This window comes from Meleagris gallopavo, chromosome 7, assembly GCF_905368555.1.
Source record: "Meleagris gallopavo chromosome 7, MGAL_WU_HG_1.1, whole genome shotgun sequence".
Taxonomy (NCBI): Eukaryota; Metazoa; Chordata; class Aves; order Galliformes; family Phasianidae; genus Meleagris; species Meleagris gallopavo.
In genome coordinates this window covers 4,552,840-4,573,596 of record NC_139410.1, presented here as the reverse complement: position 1 = coordinate 4,573,596, position 20,757 = coordinate 4,552,840, and the positions used below count along the sequence as shown (strand labels likewise).

Here is a 20,757-nt window from a genome sequence, read left to right as displayed (position 1 = left end):
TAATAACAAGCAAACAAGGAAAAAAGCAGGCTGTTAGTGAGTGCAGGCTATCAACTCTACTCCACTGCCTTTAGAAAGCAGATTTCTCTTCATCAGAAAGGAGAGGACCATTATTTATAGTGACTTTGGTGTATCTGACAAAGCTGCATTCAAGAAAGTGAGGTCATATCAGGGAGAAAACATATAAATCACATCTGTGTGCTCTGTTTGTGTATGGTTGGCAGTAGAATGAATGAGTGCACATTGAAAGCTAATATACAGAAAACCATACACTTAACTACCTCAAGTGAACCGTGTGGAATGGATTCTGTTACAGAGGTGGGATCTGTAAAGGTATATCTAAAAGTCATTTGTGCTAAGTCAGTATATTGTCCTTCCAGAGGCGATCTCAGAGCAGCTGTGAGAGATTTTTTCTCCAGTTTCCATGTACCTCATCTCACAACCTTCCCTGCCTTGCAGCCAGCAAGGGCAGGCAGAGGAGGCAGCAGGACACAGCAGAATACACTCTGACTGCATCCATTTCCACATTTAGAGAGCTCAGTCCCTGAAGCTGGTTGCAGGTAATCATCTGTGGCAAGGAGCACGGATGGATCCTGCAAGCCTAGCAGAACAGCACCTAAATAATCAAATCCATCCAAGCAGTGGAAGTGCACATACTTGGAATAGACACTGAGGGTTGTTCATTTCAGAGAACTCAAGTCAATCAGATTAGCAAGAATGTTCTTGATATCAAGAAATTTACTTGCAAGTTTAATCAACAATATCAAATTAAGATTAAAATAAGCACTTCCATGTATATTTCCACTTTATCAAGAAAGGTGAAGAAGTATATTTATGTTCAGAGCTGCCTCCTCTGCCTTCCACATCTCCTTTGTTGTTTCGTCAAACTCTGTGACTATGCAACCAGTTGTTACAGAATTGGTGCGAAGTCACAGATGGGGGATTATAATTTCATTTCACTTAGGAGAACCAGAGTGAGGAAGTATGAATTCATCTACATAACTCTGCAGTAATTATAACATTTGCAAGTGGAACTAAAATATATTAGAAAGTTAATGATTTTATTACAAAACATCTGGCTGGGATTTTTTTTCTCTAAGATGAAATCCTTTTCCTTTTGCAATCACCCCAGGTACAAGAGATTTGAGCCTGATCCTGCAAAGGCTTAAGCACTTCAGTAACTTCCAACACACAAATAATCCCACCAGGACTCAAGGCACGCACATCATGTGAATGGAACCATTGATCCAAAGCACACAGAAGTCAATAGATGCCTTGCTGCTGATTGTAATTAACTGTGATTCAAACTAAGCAGAACAAGCTTATGCATGATTGAGTCCTCTATGAGGATTCTAACTTTTCCAAAAACAAGATTTAGGACCATCACCAACATAAAGATTTGTCACTGTAGCTCATATGTATCTGCACTCCCCAGGGAACATAGAAGTAAGGCTGGATCAATTCTCACACAGTACCTCTGTGTCTGTCGGCCCAGGATTTGCATCTGGGTAGAACTGTGCTGTGAAAATTGGTCTGGTCTCATGCATAATTCCCTGTAGGATTAAAAACATTTATCTTAAGCACTTCCTTGCAAGTGGGCAAGAAAAAAGAAAGTCAGATCTTTTCCTTCTAAGTACAGAAGGCTAAGGAACTGGGATGCTTTTAAGGAGCTGCCAAATTTAAACCTGTTCCATTCCCAGACTTCAAACTATGTCTTACCTGAGGAGCCTTGGAGCTTTTTGCTCTTCTGAGAATGTTCCAATGCCTGTACAACTCACTGAACTGTGCATGGCTGAGAATGGTGGGATGGGCAATGGTGTGAGATGAGCTACTGACCACAGTGAGTTTCTGCCCTCCAAGTAAAGAACGCCACTGATGTGTCAAGTTTTCCCTGAATGCTCACATTATCACTACCTACATACAAATCTCTCCAAAATATTCCATGGTTTGTCAGTATTTGCAAACCTGTACTGGCCCTGTCCAGCTGTGATGGCTCAGATCAGTCAGCATTTCTTCTTTTCCAAACAAGAATAAAACAGACTGCATATGAGAGCCCACTCAATCCTATTCCTCTCTGTGCACCTCCATGCTAAAATTGCATTGCTCCTCATCCCTCTCCAGCACATGGGCAAATCAATGGAGGTTTAAGAGACTGAGGGTATACAGAAATGGTCCTTCTTTTCAATGACTTTCTGATAAATAGTAAGACCTGCACAACACTAGGCCTAATGTACAGTATTTATCACGGTCAACTACAGAGCCTAAGACGCTCCTCAATGTCTCAGACCTTAACAGACCTGAGTAATGGGATTTTGTTTTACTTCCTATCCTTTCCCATGTTTATCTGTGAACATCTAGTGGCCAAGCTTTTTTTCCTTCTTTTTTTAAATCTTTTTACTTTTCCCCACATGGAGGTCACTTGGCATGAGCTCTTTACTCCAGATTTCATAAGTTGTTCTGTAGAGGCAACTACCTGTTTCCCTCCTGACATTTAGGCCTTGGAATTCTATTCACATTAGCAGACCAAATTCAGCTTGAATAACATTCCTTTTCTGTGCTGCATAACACAGAATGAACGCAACAGTACACTGACAAGGATTGGTGCACTTGCAGTAGGGAAATCATTGAAGTTAATAAGGCAGCATTTCCAGGGAAATCATGAGGTCACTGTTGCAGCTGTACAACAGAAGTAACAGCCCACCTTCTTTTGGATTGGATGGCAGGGCTCCAAGTAAAGTAAATAGGATCAGGTCAATAAGTTTAGTTCTGATGACTAATTGTAACCTGACTGCATGGAGGAAAAATAAGGTGAGACAGTTTTTACTCACTAAAGGCTGCTATCTACAGATTAAAAAAATAGGAAAGCATGCACTCACCTCATTTGTTTGATCATTGGCATTCACAAAGAGAGGCTTCCAGCCAGGTGGGAGGGTAGAGCTGTCAATAGCATAAGCATGATTCTGAGTAGTGATGACAGCTTGTCCATTCACTGCATTCAGGACAGGCTGGTTCTGTCCTCTGAAAGAGAGAGGGAAAAGGAAAGGGTCAGAAAACAGCAGTCCGAAGTGTCAGGTGTGACTAAATGCCACAAAATGGCACATCCTAGGAGAAACTTCACAATCCCTCAGTTTGGTGGAGACCAATTATCCTCAAAAAAAGCAACACACAACAGGGCAGTTTAATCAAAGGCAAGGAGAATGTCAAGACCAAAGTAGTATTACTGCCATACTAGCTTCTGCTGAGACAGTTCAGAAGGAAGACACTGCTGTCTGGTGGCCTTTAGTGACGCTGAGATGATCTATTTGGGCCCTGGAAAGCAGAAGAGCTGCTGCACCTGTTGGCCATCTGCATCTTGTAGGAAGTAGCTCCAGCTGCTATTCCAGTGATTAGATTCCCCATGCCAATTCCAAACAAAGGCTCTGGGCGACTGCTCTCCAGGACCTAAAATGAAAAGGTTTTCAAAAGATATTGGAGTGACTCTGTTCAGCAATTCCAGCATAAACCACGCTATGTTCCTAGCCCTGCTGCAGTACCCACACAGCAGCCACATGCAGAAAAACAGTGAATGCAAGGGTAGCAACAGCCTATGAAGGAAATTTTTCTCCTCTCCTCTGCCTCAGAGGGAAACTTTAGCTTAAGTTCTCAGTCTACTCAAAGAGAATAAGCAACGATGCTTTGCATTAAAGTATGACATTATTTGAAAGAAGATTGCTGAAAAATAAGGGCTCTTTCATGAGGTCACAAAGGTGCTAACAGAGTACAGGGCATTTTAAGGCACTGGTAAGGCAATCGTGGCGAGGTCTGTAGAGCCTTATTGTGTCTACTAGTGGAGACTCAAATCCCAGTGGACTTGAGGTAAAGAATATCCTAGGAAGCTGAAATGGCTGCATGACATTTCATTCATACCGTGTCAGTGCAACAGTGCAACTGTTCATATTTCAGCCACGTGACAAAAAAAGAAGGTAAGCACGAAAAACTGGCCCACTGGCTGTCACACTGTACCTTTCTGACATTCTGAATCACTTCCTGAGCCTTCATGGGATCTCCTGGACCTCCAGAAATTACGAGCCCATCATACTCCATCCTGGTAAAATCATGGTTCCATGGAACTAAATGTACTTCTGCACCTTGCTGGGAGAAAAAACAAGCAATGAGGAGATCAAAGGAACAAATGGATTTATGTCTGAAGACTGTTCCCATGCTCACCTTTCCCAGGGGCTGAGTCACTATTTCAGCCATTCCTTTGCCAGGGACAATAGCAAGACTATTTTTAACTATTCCCAGATTAATTGAGACACCATAGCACTTGACAAGTCTTTCTGAAATTCACTAATGAGATCACAACTTAGTAATGCAATGTGAAAGAGGTGTGCATACATGTGCAGCACACTCACTTTTACACAGTGCATTCATCCTAACTGCTAACACAGAGCTTCCCAAACTCCTTCTATGGCATGCCAGAAAGAGTCTCGCACATCCAAACGGGGATGAACATCCACATTAACTAGGAAACAGAGACATGTAAAGCTTGTACATCCAGAGAATGAGAATACACCACCTTCACTCCTCCTGTGTGGCTAGAGAAGTAAGGAAAGCTACATCTCAGTGCTAACAAAATAAGATTTTCAAAAAATCCTCAAATTAAAGAATAACTTGGGCTGGAGGGAGACCAAGAAGTCTGATGCAATCCCTGCTCAAAGCAGAGGTGACTTCCACTTTAAGGCACGTTACCAAGGCATTGGTCAGTTGAGTTTTCAGTATTTTCAAGGACAGAAATTGCACATCTTCTCTGTGTCTCTGTTTCAGCCACTCAGCAGCCACTCTCGCTGCAAAACTTTTTCCCATTGACTCATTTTTGACAGTGTTGGCTTGGTTGTTCTTTAGAGACAATGAGCCTTGTTTCTTTTAAATTCACCCTCCTGGAATTCCTTATGCCTGAAAGGTTGCTGCACAGGTCCACTTCCTTACCCCCTCAATATCAAGCATTAAGTTCAAGAACACTTCACGGACCATAGGCATCATCCTAAAACAAAAATCACCTGTACTTTATTTTAGGAGGGAAGCAGTTACTGGAATTAATAGGTCCACCTGGAAGGAAGGCTATTGAGTACAGGCAAGGCTCTTACCAAAGCAAAACAGGATATGAAGGATATAAAGCACTGATCTACCTTTACCAGCAGACGGATAACGTTGTTCTTCAACCCACAGTCAATTGCTACAATTTTAATTGGGTTCCCTTTGCCATATACCTTGACTTCCTATAAAAAGAGAGACCACGGTATAAATAACATATCACCCCTAACCCCACAAAACACAGCGAAAATAAGTAGCAGAAGAACTCTTTACCAACATGCAGACTGGTGCTTAACAAGCAATTTGCAGAGAAATCTCCAGAAGTACCACCAATATTAACACTTTCTCCTCCTTTATTTTTTTATTAGAGATTATAATACCATTTCATATCTAGTTGATTGCAGCAGTGACAGCAATCCCTAAGAAGTCACTTGTTTCCATAGCTAATGACAAGCTTTTTTCCCCATGTTTCACCTCATTAGCAGTGAAGTAGCAAGTTAGTTCTCACAGATCATTACAGCTCAAGAGAACTGCCAGATACACGGGGAGAGATTTTCAGCTGAAGTGAAATCATCGTGCTGATGTCAGTAGAGCAAGGTTGCTTCACACCAGCTACAGATCCACCCCATTAAACACCGTCCCAAGTTGCCAGTCACAGTAAGACCAAAGCATAGCATGGCTGGCTATATTTTGTGCCAGACTTCCAGAGCATCACTGTGCTACAGAATGGTCATCTACCACTGAGCATCAGCTACGTGACATAGACAATTTTACACATCTGACAACACTTCTCTTGACACCTTCTCTTCCAGCTGCTGTTCCCATCCCACAAAGTAAATTGCTATGACAGGTCACCTGCCTCAGTCCTCAAACTGGACCATTTGTACACCCACTCATCTGCTGATTGTAACTGGAATGGAAGACGATAAAGACATTTATCATATTTGTTTCTGAGTGAGCTAAACAACTCCCTTTTAATCAGTTTCCCTGGCATTCATATTTCACAACTGGGCCTCTTTATGATAAGGGGCTAAAATCCACGCCCAATGTGCCTTAGTGCTGAGTGATGAATCGATTCTTTTCAAGAAGAATTATGACCAGATAGAAGGAAAAAAAAAAAAAATACCCCCTCTATAGTGAGCACATGAATTTTTAACAGTTTCTCCCTCTGTGTTATCCTAATTCAGTTCTAGGTTGAGTTGGTATCTTCTCAAAGACTGAATAGATTGATAGAATGTAAGCAAGAGCGTATCCTGTGTGAAGACACCTCTCACCATCATCAGGAGTGATTGACTGCCATTTCAGGAGCAGAGGTGAAAGAGTCAGGACGCAAGGAGCCACTGCCCTTCTCTACAAGGTTTGAAAGTGCAGAGAGGGCCAGAGAGAACTGAAGAACAAAACTTTGTGGAATTATTTTAATCACTTTCTTCTCAAAACTTACCCTTGTCCAATTAATTAGGCTATGATTTGTTAACAGCTTTCCTTCAGCAGCAGGACTGAATTTAGTCTCTGCTGTCTTCACAATCCTTCCCTTACTTCTCACTGTACTGCAGAGCACTGACCCCAGCATCTGGCAGAGTATGGCTAGACTGGGAACTGAAGCAGGGAAACGCTAAAATATGTTCCCTCTAAAGTCAAAGGATTTCCCTCATCTGTTCACAGCCCAGCCTATAAAAAATGCCCCAGTCTGAGATGATGACGTGGAAAGGCTGTAAGCCAGCAGTTGCCCTCCTGGCAACAGTGGTGAGAACAAAAAAAAGTACTGAAAAAAAGTCCCTAAAAAAGGGACTGAATGTGTAGATAGAAATGACCTTTTAACTTCAAGCAGTTAAATCTCTTTCATTTGCTCTGGAACCCTGGCATCAAAATAAATCTCCAAAAAACAAAAGACTGGCAAGTTTCCTAAACTCCCAGCCTTGTATAAGCAAAGCTAGTGCATAGAATCTATATGCTAGCATCTACTGACGCTGGGGAGCGGAAGAAAAAGGAAAAGGAAAAAAAATAAATCTCTCCAAAATACAATTGATTAGCAGGTTTTAATGTATCCTGATTAACATGAAAATAACTGTTCGGCAATTGATAGATTAATTACGTCCAGTAATTATCAACACTAAACAGCTTACTTCATTGTCACCTTTATTTGTGATGCTGTTTTTCAAGCCTAGAAAATGAAGTTATAAACAGAACGAGACTACCAAGGCTCCATTTATCTTATTATACTGCCCTTTTAAAAGCCATTTTCAACACCTTTAGAGTAATTCTTTATAATTGCGGAGTTTATCATCAGCAACCTTACCTGTTGCTGAGTTATTGCTCAAAATGGTTTCACTGGCATCTTGCAATCATAGATCACAAAGACCTCAATAACCAACTGATATCCTTGTCTGTAGCAACAAGGCCCTGACTCAAGATACAGAAGGCACTGATGTAAGTTAGCGAGATCCTTGACTTTCAAGGCTGCCCACATACTCTAAGTGGCATCTCAGGTAACCAGTTACTGCAGCAAATCCAAACCTGAATGACGTTGAGATCACAGACCTCCAAGGTCTAGAAATTACATGGTTTAAAAAAGGTCCAGACTGCTTATCTTCAGAGCAAATGGGGAGCAGCTAATATCCAGAGCGTACAGAACTGGGACTACAAGTTCTCACCTTTGTTGAAACTTCTGCAATTAAGTTCTGCTTATTTGGGTCTGCAAACTCTGTGGGCTGACCTTCAAATTCAATCTTCCCAAGTACTGTGCCCTGTGGAAATACACCAGTAAACAAAGCATGAGTGCAGGAAAAGCTGTGAACACTGGAGCAAGGTGGTGACAGGCACAGCAATCTCAGCATCTGTTTATAGTTTCTTGACAGCTTATAACCGTTCCAGCATATTCAGAAGTTTTTGATTTTTTCCATGTATTAAAAACATGTTTAAACTCCTTTCATCTAGAGATAAAGCAGCACCATCAGTAAACTCTCTAAATAGTTTGGTAGGCCTTCTAGTGCCAGTAAAATGGATTGCCTTCCAAGAGATCCCCATATAAGATCTGAGAGTAATCCCCAAGGCCGTTTGCAGCTTTTGGTTTTAGTCATCCACTGTGAGGTCTTTAGCTACATACTGTGCATAGCTATAAGGCAGCAGAGCTGTAAAGCAAAGCTGTGTGGGAGGCAGGTCATCAAAGCTGTTTGACAATTAATCTGTTAAAAATAAAAATAAAATGGACTCCAGCAAGCTCTGCTCTTTACTGCTATGACACCCTTGATCTAATAGCAGCATCCCCTACTTCACGTTCTGCTCACTGAAGTTCTCGGTGGAAAAATTCTTGTTTTGGTTTTTCCCTTTCCTGGAATAAGTGGGATGAGCCTAGGGTTAACCTTTTCCTTGGCACAGTGACAGGGTGTGCAATACAAAACTTCTCAAGGATGGAAGAAGAAAGTGAAACCGAGGAAGCCTATGTTTTAAGGTAACACTTGTAACACACAACAGTATCATGGCAAAACACAGTTTGTCCTATGAACGCTGGGACTGCTCACAGGCTTTAGTGATACTTCCTTGAGCTACCTCCATGGTTGATCATGCTAGAAGTATCTTTGCCATTTTCTTAAGGCAGAAATGTACCATCACCTTGCTCTGCCAAGTGTGCCAAGTGTGTAAGGGTAAGTTTTCAAGACAGCTCTTAACAGTGACTGACATCCTGCCTCACCTTGAAGTGATAACACTTCACACTACAGGATATTCCAGACTAGCTTCTGCAGAGCAGAGCTGAAAAAGTCAGTATCCACCTTAAAGAAGTAAGGTTCTTGGGAGCCGCACACTGCTGAGTCCCATTTTGCAGCCAGTCCTGTAAAAGCTGATGATAGAACCCTAAAAAAATCCTTTCCCACAAATAAGAAATCTGTTGTACCTTGCCACTGGATTACTCAGCCAAATTTATCTTTACAGTTGCTTTAACACTTTGCTGTTCAATTCTTCACTTGTCACAATGAAGTTCTGTTCTCATCCCCCATTTATAAATAGACATGGAGTGAAATATTGTTTTTTCAACATGATTGAGAAGTCATGGAGAAAATGCTACATGATCCACTATTTTATAAGCCATAAACTGATACCATTCAGATGTCAGTATAATGCTTTACACTGTTTGAGAAGCTACTGGATAAATAGTGAAAGCATATTTACTTCGGATGGGAGGAACACTGATCCATTAAATGGTACAACTCAAGAAAGCAGAAAATGTACTGCCATTTTCCATTGCATTAAATTGCATTTGTATGCAGTCTGTAAGAGCAGGACAAATCCTTATCATCCCACAGGAATTCATTTACAAATAACTCTCTTTCAAGTTGGGTCACTGATATTTTAGTCATGGAATGAACAGGGGTGTGGGCTTGGACTACAGATACAGACTTGTCACCTTAAGAAAAGAGCAGCTTCAAATAACCCATTACAAAAGAAATGCCTCCAAGACACACACAACAATTTACATTCAGAATGGCTTTGATCACTGTTTGAGCAGATGTGAAACGTACCTTAACATTAACTTCCATTTGCTAAATAATCCTGCTTATGTCTTTCTACTGTTAGCTCTCAGAAAAAAAGTAATGAATGTTAAAAATAATCATAGGTTTCAGCCAAAGAAAATCAGCCTGAATTAGGAATCCAGGTTTGGATAATGTAGGCATTTCTTAAGTCTTGAAGAACAAAAGAGTTTCCATCGACCAAAGCCATGGATGTCTACGAACAAATTTGCACAAAATATCACAGGATTGTTGCCATTTCTGTTATTATCTGAGGGAACAGGTAATTGACACTACCATTACATGAGCTTGTGCTGGAACACACCTACATGTAACAGGAAACCCAGAACCTCTGGAAGAGCGTCGGAATCTGAGCACCATTTGAAGCTAAGGCAAGCAAGCAGTAGCATTGCTACTTCAGGTTTGCTGCACTGTTCGAAAAATGTCCCAGTAATGGCAAGGTCAGTGTAACTGGATCTAGAGAAGTGGATCATACCTTGTCACGAATTAATTTAGACAGCATTCTGGTATCAATCCCATACAGAGCAGGCACCTGAAGAAATCACAAAAGAGACGTAAGTTTGAGATTAAGCAGCTAAGATAGATGAAGACAACAGCCAGATCACTTTTAGCCAAGAAGAATGTCCCTTGGTTAAAGAGCTCTGGCTCTTAGCAGCTCTCTTACCAAGGCTACCTCACTTTCAGTTCTTCTTCACTTTTCCTCCCCATTCCCATTCACAAAAAGCTTAGTTGTTCAAATCTTCTAGTTTCTGCACTAAAAAGCACTAAAGCTCATGTGGCAAATATTGGTCTAATTTCTGAGCCACATCTTGCCTTCTTCCTGAGCACCTAACCCTCCCTGCTATTATAAGTCAGTGGCACTTCACTGGCAAATCTCTGACTCCCACAGCTTCAAGGGAGAAGGCTTCCAGCAGCTAACATCTCCCGAGTTTTCCACTGTGGTAACCACTCAGAGAAGCGCTATAGAAACATTCAATAACAGACAGGAATATAATCTAACATGAATTGTTTTTAAGAAGAACCAAACATCCCAATTTAATTAACAATTTGTCTGTAACGATTTTGGAAATACCATAGCACCATAACAAAGAGAAATGGATGAAAAGTCAGGGCACTAAGGAACGCTGAACAAGCTTAATGCAGAGCAGTGAAAACATCCGAGGAGATAAATGACTACCAGCTCAATGCAGGATGTTCTCTCCCTTCTTCCCAGACACACAGGTCTGTTCTCTGAATGTAGTTATCCTTGAATCTCCTACCTTTTCTTCCTGCAACCATTCCCCTAGACTCCTCGCAGCCTGCCAGTGACTGTACTCATTGCTGTAATCCAGCACCAGCAAACCTGAAACCTGCAGAGAGAAGAAATGTCACTTTGCACTGAAGGATCATTCTATACTAGCTCTGTACATTCACGGCTTTCACTATTCATCCACTGCAAAGCACACCAGAGTTAAGACATAACGCCAGACAGATTTGATGCGACTGCTCTTGCAGAACAGTAAGACAGCAAAACCTAATTCTTCACAATGGGAGTGCATAGAACAGGTACCAGACAAAGGAGTAAAGACATCAGCAGTTTGTTCTGATGAGTGTAGCTGGGCCATTTTACTTAGAAGACTCAGATTATGCTTCCAGATAACCAATACTTTAAATTGTACTGAATTGAGAAAACCATTCTTGTTAGAAAGAAAATGGAAATGTAAGACAAAGTGTTTTATTTCAATCCATTTTTTGTTTAAGAAAGCGTTTCACTTTTTAGTGACATTTCATTTCAAATGTCAACTCCACTTTCCAGTGGAGCTGGATAGCTTATAAAGGAGTCATTTCACCTCAGGACAGATGAAGCATTTCACTGGTTCTGCAATTACATGGTTTTATTTGATTTTTCAGCACTGCCACAACTGCACGGACACAGACCTGCTGCTAGCCAATGTGCCCTGTCACTAAAGAGTAAATACCAGCTCCTGCACAGTACAGCCTTCCTCACATAGCTGCCACTTTCCCCGTTTGTGATTGTACAGGCATAGAGAAAAACAGACACTGCACACAGAAATTTCTCATTCTCTGGCATTTGTTCTCTCTGTGGCAACCAGGCCTGGGCAAACACAGATAAATGTGAACCAGAAGTGAGTGTGGAAAGAAAAAAAAGAAGTCATCCAGGAAACCAGTTCACAGAAACTGTGCCATGCTCATCACTGGGGGGAAACACCACTTTCAGACAGGAGGTAGCCTTGTACAGAAGGCACGACAGATTACCTTTTGCCACCGCATCTCTAGAAGAGAACACCCAGTAGAAGAAAGTGAAAGGTTAGGTATCATTGATTTCTTTTAACTGATATTAGGGTACCAGTGAATCCTTGCACGTGTGCACACGTTCACACACGCTCAGGCTGCTAGCATCACCCTTCATCAGCTCTTGCATTGCCATCATTACCTTGATTCCATCAGACTCCAGAAACCTCCTGAGGCCTATTTCATCCAGAGCAGTCGTGTCAGGCACTCCACCATTCCCAACAATGGGATTAGCCAGTGTAAGAATCTGCCCTTTGTAGCTGGGGTCTGTCAAGGCTTCCGTGTATCTAGGTGAAGAAGTAATAGGAGAAAAAGTACGTTGGTCTGGAGTTGAGAGGAGAACAAAGGAGCCAGTGAGAAGAAGACAGGTCTAAATTCTCATAGTTCAAAAAAGGGCAAGAACAGTAATTATGTAATGTGCATTATTCTCAGGACAAAAGAAAGCAAGTCAGTGAATATGCCCCATCTTTGCTATCTGTGGTTAAACATCTCACACAAAGAACAAAGAAAGGCTTTTGCTTCTTGTGTTCCATTGAATAAAAGCCCTGGAGCTAGTAGCAAACTCAGGACTCTTTATGACTTAACATTTCATTTGACCCACAGACAACAGCTGGGGCTTGTCATTCCCTGGGTAACCCATGTGGCCAGCACTTTGTATCACCTCCTTGCATGTGCTACAAGAACTTGCCCCTCTTAGTGCCAATAGAAGGCTCAAACAGAAAATCCAGCTGACAACACAGCTATTTCCCTAGCCTTGATCCTTTCTCCAGTCTTCTCGTAGAGTTCTTCAAATGTCCAGGGCTGTAATTGCCCTTTCTATGAGAGAACAGGTAGACAAAACTACATCTACCTACATTCTCTGGGCCCATGGAAGCAACTACAAAACATCATTCTGATTCTCACTAGTTCTCTGGGCTCTTTTCCCCTACCTGCCCTGTCTGCAAACTGCCACGGTACTGCTTCTGCAGTTTCCCCCAGCACAGAGGCCAAGCACCTCTTTCAGGCCATCTCCAAGTTCCCACACAGGACACTCCATACTTCACCAGACAAGATTCTTAGGTGCTTTTGCTGAGGAAGGCAGGTTAAAGACAATGCTTTAGAACTCAGTAGTCCATGCAGGTCACAGAGCCCCAAAGCGTGTCCCCATCTTTAGCCACAGGCAGAAGCCCCAGAGACTGCAGCTTTGTTCCAGAACACTCCTCTGAATAAGAACAGATCTAAAAGTGAGGCAGAACATCTTCCTACAAAGCAGGACTGAATCGTAAGATGTTTGGAATTTAATGGAGGATCATACCTAGGATTTTTCCATCAACTGCTGTACCAGCTCCAGATGTGATGCGGCAGTAAATTCTGTCTCAACCCCAAAAAGGAGAATAGGGTAAATATGATCTCCTTATCCATGCTCCTGATTCTGCAGCTTCAAAGCAGTGCCCAACCCTTCCCTCTCTCCTTTATAAACTAGCATACTGTTGCAGCAATCTGTCTTTCAACACAGAAGTAGCTGTAATTTAACAACAAACGAAGGTAGCCGTAGGAAAATTTAGCCAAATACATCGAAACACTTCAGGATGAATCCCCTCTATAGAAAATATAATTTATTACTGTCATCATTTTTTAAACAATACACAATTGGCAACTCCAACCATCTACCAGACATCAGGAAGTCACAAGAGACATTTTTATGGAATGCTGAATTAATCTGCCAGCAGATTAATTGTCAAACACTGGGAAACTTCACAAAACCCAGAATGGTTGCAGGCAGATACAGACAACCCAGCACTGAGAAATGACATGTCGAATGGAACAATGGCTATGAAGAATTTCCAGGTAGGCTTCTCCTGCTGCTCATATCCATACTTCCTGCTGCTGGTAAACAACCACACAAAGTGCAGTGTGATCACAGAACTGCAGTAAGTACATGGCATCTGCACATTTAGCCTCTCTATCTCCTTCTAAGTCAACTGGCTATGCTTCCAAAAGACTCCTTGTTAACAACAAAGCCAACACAATTAACATTTACACATTATTTGTAACCAGCAGATAAGGACAGAGAGCCACTGGGGTTAGCTGGGGTACGAAGGCACAGCTCTGCAGTAAGACATAACGCCCCTTAAGCAGGCACAGTGCCTTGTGGAGCAGAGAGGAGCAGATGGGATCAGGAGCTCCAAAGATGCTGCAAAGTCCAACCCTTGCTGTGCCTGCCCACATCCCTGCCTGATTTCAGTCAATTCCCATCAATCACTTCTTTCACTAGAATATCACATGAGACACATGCAGGCATACTGGAGGCAAATGCATTTACTGAGCTAACTCAAGCACAGTTACATTTTATGGGCTGTAATTCTTCTCTCTTAATTGCAAAATCTCCTCTTCCTTTTTTCCCCTCTAATCCAAACAGATGGCAGCAACACAAGGTTTTTTTTATTTGAGCAAACACTTCTGAAAAGTTCATCTTCATGCTTCTCTAATGAAAATTCAACACTTCTCCTCCAAATCAGTGCTCTCTGCCCTCTATTCTGGAGTAATCTGACATTTTTGCCAGCTGTGGCTACTTCAGATCTGAAAAGCACGCATACATAAAGTGCTGCTGTGTCCATGAAAACCACCATGGGCTGCATCCGATGGGTTCCATTGGATATGAAGGTGCTGATCTCAGTGCTCTGGAGCACAAGAGACAGAGGTTTTTTTACCAAACAGCAGTGCCACGATTGGCAGCAAACCCTGTCACTTTTATGATCTGCAACATCTCATCCTCTTCATCTGTAAGTTAATCAAGCTCACATTTCAAGAGAGTGCTCTGAAGACACAACTTGATATTTTCAATGTTCTCTCCATTGCCATATGCTCCCCTGCCCAGAAGAGATCTCTCTCTTTTCACAGGCTTCCTTCCCAAATCACTAGAAAATGAGCAAACACAGCTTCTGCTGCCACAGTAACATGTGGAGAAGAAATTAATCCATCAGGTCCTCCTTGACTTTTGTGATGTGACAAGATTTATTGCCCATAATCCATCACAGAGAAGAGAACTCTGGTGCCCTCCATCATTCTGATCTATATTAAACAGTTGTGTGTTGGCAGGTATATTAACACAGCAAGTAATTAGTGCTGTCAAAATACTTAAATAATTGCCTCCTAATGCAAAACTTTGCAAACAGATTCCCCTCCGCTGCAATTTAACATTCTCACCAATGAGACCATTTAAAAACTCATCTTGTGAGTACTGTTTTCTCCAAGGGAGAGCAGAATTTGAAGAAAACAAGGCAGCTGGGCAAATACTACTATGGAAGGCTGCAGACAAACACAGCTATGGACAACTACCGAGAAGGCTCAAGCACTGGCAGCCTCAGAGTTGCCTTACCTGTCCAGGGGTACCTCCCTTTCCTAATCAAAAGCCTCAGTCCTCTGGGCAAATTTCCTTTACACAAAACAATTCAATAAAGGCACTTACAGTATTTGGTTGCCATCCTAAGCTAGCAGCTATTGGCTTCTAGCACCCAAGAGGACATAAAGTCAAGCTGGGTTAGGAATGAATCTGATTCTCTCCTTTACCTGGAAAGAGCACAGAGTTTATATACATCCTTAGCTGTGTATGTGTATGCACATCGTGCATCAAAAACAATGGTTCACATAAGAAACTGCAACTTGGGAACCTTGGGATTTAAGAATTTTGCACTTAGAAGCCAAGTTCCATTACCCAGGAGGCTGCAGATGCTTAAGACCTCCATATTTAATCTTGGCACTGGAGGTAGAACAAAGATTCATTAAACCAAGAATCTTACTGTTCTGTTTCAGCGTGCCGATCAGCAGCTCTTTGCTCTGACTCGGCAGTGGCTGCATTTCTATGGGAAGGCAAGCAGAACTCTGCATACCTCACTTTCACAGTCAGCTTTATCAGTCATTAAAGTGCTATGATGCAAGAGAACTGCCTGAAGTCATGTTGGTAACTTGTTCCCTCTCTGTGTTGCTAGAGTACAGTTTTCCCTGTATGGAATATCACATGTTTGGATCGGTACATTGTGAGCTAGGGAAAAACAGCCACAAAAACTACCCCTTTTATCCTTACAAACCAGTTATCTTCCTTTTATCTCATTTGCTTTTACCTTACCCAGAAATACCAGTGTTGAATACGACTTCCCCTGCTGTGGAGGATGGATAGCCAAAAGAATAGCCTTTCATCTTCGTTCCATCTTCCAGCACCAAGTTCGCTGTCTGCGCCTAGAGAAAGGCACATGAAGACACTCAAATACAGGAGGAAAAGGCTTGACGGTTACACACGTAACACCCAGGAATCTGCCTTTGACGCCTCATGCTTTATCTGTTTCTGCCCCTCTCCCATTCCCAGCTGTCAAGATACCATCTCTTTTACTATGCTCCTCTTGTTCTTTTTCTTCCTAATAGTTAGGGAACACTGAGCTCCTACAGGAGGCAAGGAAGCTAGCAAACCTCAACACAAGCAAAGCATGTGCTCCTATTACTATGGGATCACTCTGGCTCCTTCCAAATCATTTTGTTCTTTTCTTCCACCACGGTACCCGATATCATAACTCTACAGGAAAACAGTTGCCTCTCTCCTCAATGTTTGCTCAAGGCTTGTTGCTGAGTACGCTGAGTATCCAGCCATGAACTTTGACAGGTGCTTACCTTCTGTTGCTGCTCTGTTCTGTACAGCTAAGCTGCTAAAAAATAGTACGTGCTTAGATGGACTCATGTCAGAAGACAAAATTCAATACACAAATCCATTCTGCTGCAGGGGAATTCACATCAGACACTCGTGATCTCAGTTACCTCATGGGTAGGCAAAAATTGTCCTCAAAGAGGTACATATCTGACACAAATCTGATTTTTAAATAGAAATCTCCCATAAAACAACAGTTCTTCCCAACAATCTTCAGCAGACATGAGCATTGCAGTGCTAACTTAAGTTGTGGCAAAGAATTGTATGCATTTGGATCCACTGATTAAACGCAGACCTGTGAACAGCAAAATCATGCAGCCTTGCTTTGTGTTTTGATAAAGGAATTTCAGGACAGCTTTCAAGATTGCTGAAAAAAAAATCATCAGTTTTTGGTATATTTGTGATTCTGTTTTCAGATGTCATAAATGAATTAGCTGTGAATTTTAAAATGAAATGTATAGAGTGGCAATCAGACATTGAGCTAAAAGACAAGTGTGATCAAGTCTCTCAACCAGACCTTTATGAGCTCTCTCTTACCTGAGAAAAATAACCCTCCCTTGATAATCCTGCCTTACTCACATCACCACTTCTAGGTAGTACACACATTTGTCAACAATTAGTTTCAAGGATGCGGTACAGGAAGAGTAAAAATTCATTAAAAAAAATCTCTGACAAACACCTTGAGAACTCACTGAGAACTGCAGCTACTTCCATTAAACCAGACTGATGCATTAGTTTCATAAAAACAGGACTTTTAGTTTTATGGTTTTGTTGCTCTCTTTTTTTAAAATGTTTTAATAAAAATATTAACAATTAAAATAAGTTCTGTTATCTATCTACAATTAACCATATCATGTATTTTTCAAGGGCTGCTCTGAAAGGAATGCCTCCTATTTTATGGTGTTGGCCCATGATCTCAGAGGTGGACGCTGGTGGTTGCTGAGAATTTGCTCTATCAACACATCTCATGTATCTGTTGTAGTTTCCATAAAAAAAGATAATAGGCATTACTTTTGGAGCATCCTACATATATGTGGCCCGAAACAATTCCTCTTCAAACAATGCAGCCCAGTTAAGCCAGAAGGTTGAACACCCATGATAGACTGGGTTTGGAGATTCCTTCAGGTCACCACTGATATACAGGGGAAGACACAAAGTAAGCAAACCTGGAAACAAGTTTGCTAATGAATTTCAGGGATTAAAAACATTTGGAAGAGAAATCTTTTGGACACCAAGAAACTTCCACTTCTGTAACACATACACAGAGCACTAAGCAGTGTATAAACCTCACTGGTCTGAGCCACGGTTGTGCCAAGTTTGTCCATCAGGCAGCAGCCCTTACTACGGCTTATCTTCAGATTGGTTTGTGCATACGTGCGTGTTCGTGCTTGACTTGTTTTGTGTCTGTTTGTTTTATAAGTTATTTTTGGTTGGTGTGGTTGTTTGTTTTCCAGACATAAGGATTCCTCATACTGACATTTTTTTTAAAAGAAGAATCAAGATCAGTGTGCTGTAGAAAGGAGCAGGAGAGCTACTTGCCATTAACAGCACACCAGCTGGACAGTCGCAGCAAGGAGAAATTTCATTCCCAGCATCAAAATTTTGTAACAATCATGGCAAAAATTCATCTGGAGCTCCTCTGCAGTTATAGATACTGCAGAAATCAATTACTAATGTGCTGCAGAATGCACTAAAAATCAAACCGTGCTGCCAAGTAATTGAATTCCGTGCATCTGGGACGGTTTTAGCCTTGCATTTTTTCCTCATTAATGTCAAGCATCCAGTCATTCTCAAAAGGTTTAGCCATCACTTTCTGAGCCTTCTCACATGATTGGATGGGATAGTCAGCAACACCACAGTCCTCTCACAGCTACTGATACAGTTTTTGTGGATATAGATTTAGCCTAAATAAAAACCACTGTTTGGTCAGCCCCCTAATCTCCTAAAAAGCCTCTCACTACAGCAAGCTTCCATACCATTAAGGGTTTATAAAGCAGAGAGGTCACCTGGGTGCCCTGGGCTGACTGAGTGTTGGACAGGATCTCTACCCTTTCTAAAATCCAGCTCCCATTACCGACATGGCAGGCTGACTGCAGGAACCAGCTTCTCTCAGTCTAGGTTTCGGGAGACGGATCTCTGGATCGTCCCTCTTCCCAAGCCACATATTTCAGGTCCATCCAAATATCCCCCAGTTCAAGCAAGTCCTACCATTTGCTGAGGCAGAGTGGTGTCAGCACTTGGATCACAGCCAGAACTGCAAACAGCCTGGTAGGATCCTCCAGGATGCAGAGTCCACTATGGCGGAATGACCAGAAAAATTTAAATCCACCTAGCTCCAAAATCCAGTGGAATGACCGTGACCTTTGAGACTCACCCTCACCATGGTAATTAACAGGAACCTGCAAGTCCTTCTGCACCACAGACCTGTTCTTCTACACAGTGAGCCAGCCAAGAAATCACTTCTGTCCAATAGAAGCCCTGTTGTGCTATTAGAGTCTCTACATGGTGTTCAAGTAATGCAGTGGGATGTCCCTGAGCAACCATAACCTGCCGCAAGTTCAGCTACAGAATGCATAGATGTTCAGATGCTTTCTTCCTCTCCTTGATTTATTGCTCTTAATTAAGAGGTTGGTTTGTTTGATGAGCATTCTTGAAGCAATTACTCTTACTTACATTTCCAGCAGAGGTGTTACCACATCCCTCAGCTGCCAGCCTACTTGTCTTTTCAGTTTTGTTTCTAATGTGAAAAGTGATTTACAGGCTATAAAAAAGGCCAATTGGCTCAATCGGGGATTAGCTGGAGAGATTTTTGTTTGTAAGGGAAAAAAAGAAGTAAATATCCCAGAACTGCCATGAGGTCCTTTTATTTCCTCTCCACACACCAGTGGCTTTAGCTTAGCAGAGCTCCTTGTCCTCCAGAGAGGCTTCAGAGCTCTAGAAGAGCTTTGAGAAGGATGGAGGTGGCTAACAGAAAGGGTGATCTTGTTGCATCACAGGAATTTGTTTATCTTGTCAAAGGAGCTTGAAGAGCTAGCAAGTTCAGATTCCACTTCACTAAGCACTTCACACATGAAGAAAAAGCATAGTAGCAATTGAGGAAAAAAAAAAAGTATAGAACTGGATGAATTTAATTCCTGGATCTCCTGCTCTAGCAGCCTTTCTTCTCTACAGAACAGATGATAAAGATCTGCCAAATTCCAAAAGATCAGCAGTACAGCTTGCTTTTTAAGGAATGACTTCCTTAACCCTTGTACTGGAAAGTAGACAGGTAATGTTTCCTCCTTCATACTTGCCTCACAGAGAAACCAGTGAAGGAAGTCAAGTTTTTCCTCTCCAAAGAGACCGCTCAGCTTCTCTTGGCAAGGCCATACTAACCCTGAATGCTGGGCTGCAGCAGGGCTACGAGTACACCCAGCACACAGGACAGGTTGCGTGCACGGCAGAGACAGCTGGGATTCACTTTCAACAAAGGTCAGTTTATTTCCTGTGGTAAGAAGATGGTAACATGTCTCCCCTCCACGGCAAGCCATGATTCCACTCTGACACACTTCCTGGCACACACATCAGGCTGGCTGTTAAAGCCAAAGTATCAGAAGGGCAGAAAAAGCCCAAAGCCAACACATCTCTTGTGCTGCAAAAAGCTTGTGCCAGGACTGGGCTGCATCTATGCCAAATAACAAGCAACAAAGGAAGTGTCTTCTCACTGCTAGAAAAATGTCTTCTTGTGAGTACTACGCCATCTGGGCATTGCTAACTGTGAAGTCTTCCTTTGCCAGCCTTTTTTGTTTGTTTGTTTGAACACATATAATGTTATCACATTTGCTTATGGCTAGAACTGGAAAAAGCAAGAAGGCAGGAATAAAAAAATGAATGAAAAAGTCACAGCTCCTACAACTAGAACTCTTTAGCATTTCTTAAAGGTGTTCACAACAATGCCACAAATATTTACCCTTGATAAAAAAGGAGGAAAAAGAACCACAAGAGACAAGGCAGCTGGAGGAAGTCACGGAGCACCAGAGGAAAGGAGCATCCGTGTTTCCCACCCTGCAGTAACTCTTCCCATCTGTGGAGAATAAGGCCTCATTTCACTTCCAAGAGTAGAGAGACAGAGTGACACGACTGATCTTTCACCTCCTTACTGTCTCTCTGCTCACCAAGCAGTCACTTTCTCCGTTATTTTCCACCTGCCTCAAA

The 20,757-nt window shown here is 42.0% G+C and overlaps 1 protein-coding gene across 5 annotated transcripts in view; it reads right to left on the bottom strand.

The window, feature by feature from the left end:
• CPS1 (carbamoyl-phosphate synthase 1) overlaps positions 1 to 20,757 on the bottom strand; it is a 122,126-nt gene that overhangs the window by 62,158 nt on the left and 39,211 nt on the right. For 4 of the 5 annotated variants that reach the window (XM_085228842.1, XM_019616913.2, XM_085228845.1 and 1 more), the window contains 10 exons: positions 15,994 to 16,103; positions 12,031 to 12,175; positions 10,856 to 10,945; positions 10,072 to 10,128; positions 7,725 to 7,817; positions 5,169 to 5,258; positions 4,003 to 4,131; positions 3,335 to 3,441; positions 2,877 to 3,018; positions 1,476 to 1,553 (listed from right to left, as the gene is read on the bottom strand). In XM_085228842.1, coding sequence (XP_085084968.1) covers positions 1,476 to 1,553; positions 2,877 to 3,018; positions 3,335 to 3,441; positions 4,003 to 4,131; positions 5,169 to 5,258; positions 7,725 to 7,817; positions 10,072 to 10,128; positions 10,856 to 10,945; positions 12,031 to 12,175; positions 15,994 to 16,103 — 1,041 coding nt within the window. The remainder of the gene's footprint in view (positions 1 to 1,475; positions 1,554 to 2,876; positions 3,019 to 3,334; positions 3,442 to 4,002; positions 4,132 to 5,168; positions 5,259 to 7,724; positions 7,818 to 10,071; positions 10,129 to 10,855; positions 10,946 to 12,030; positions 12,176 to 15,993; positions 16,104 to 20,757) is intronic. The other variant, XM_085228844.1, reaches the window with a different exon arrangement.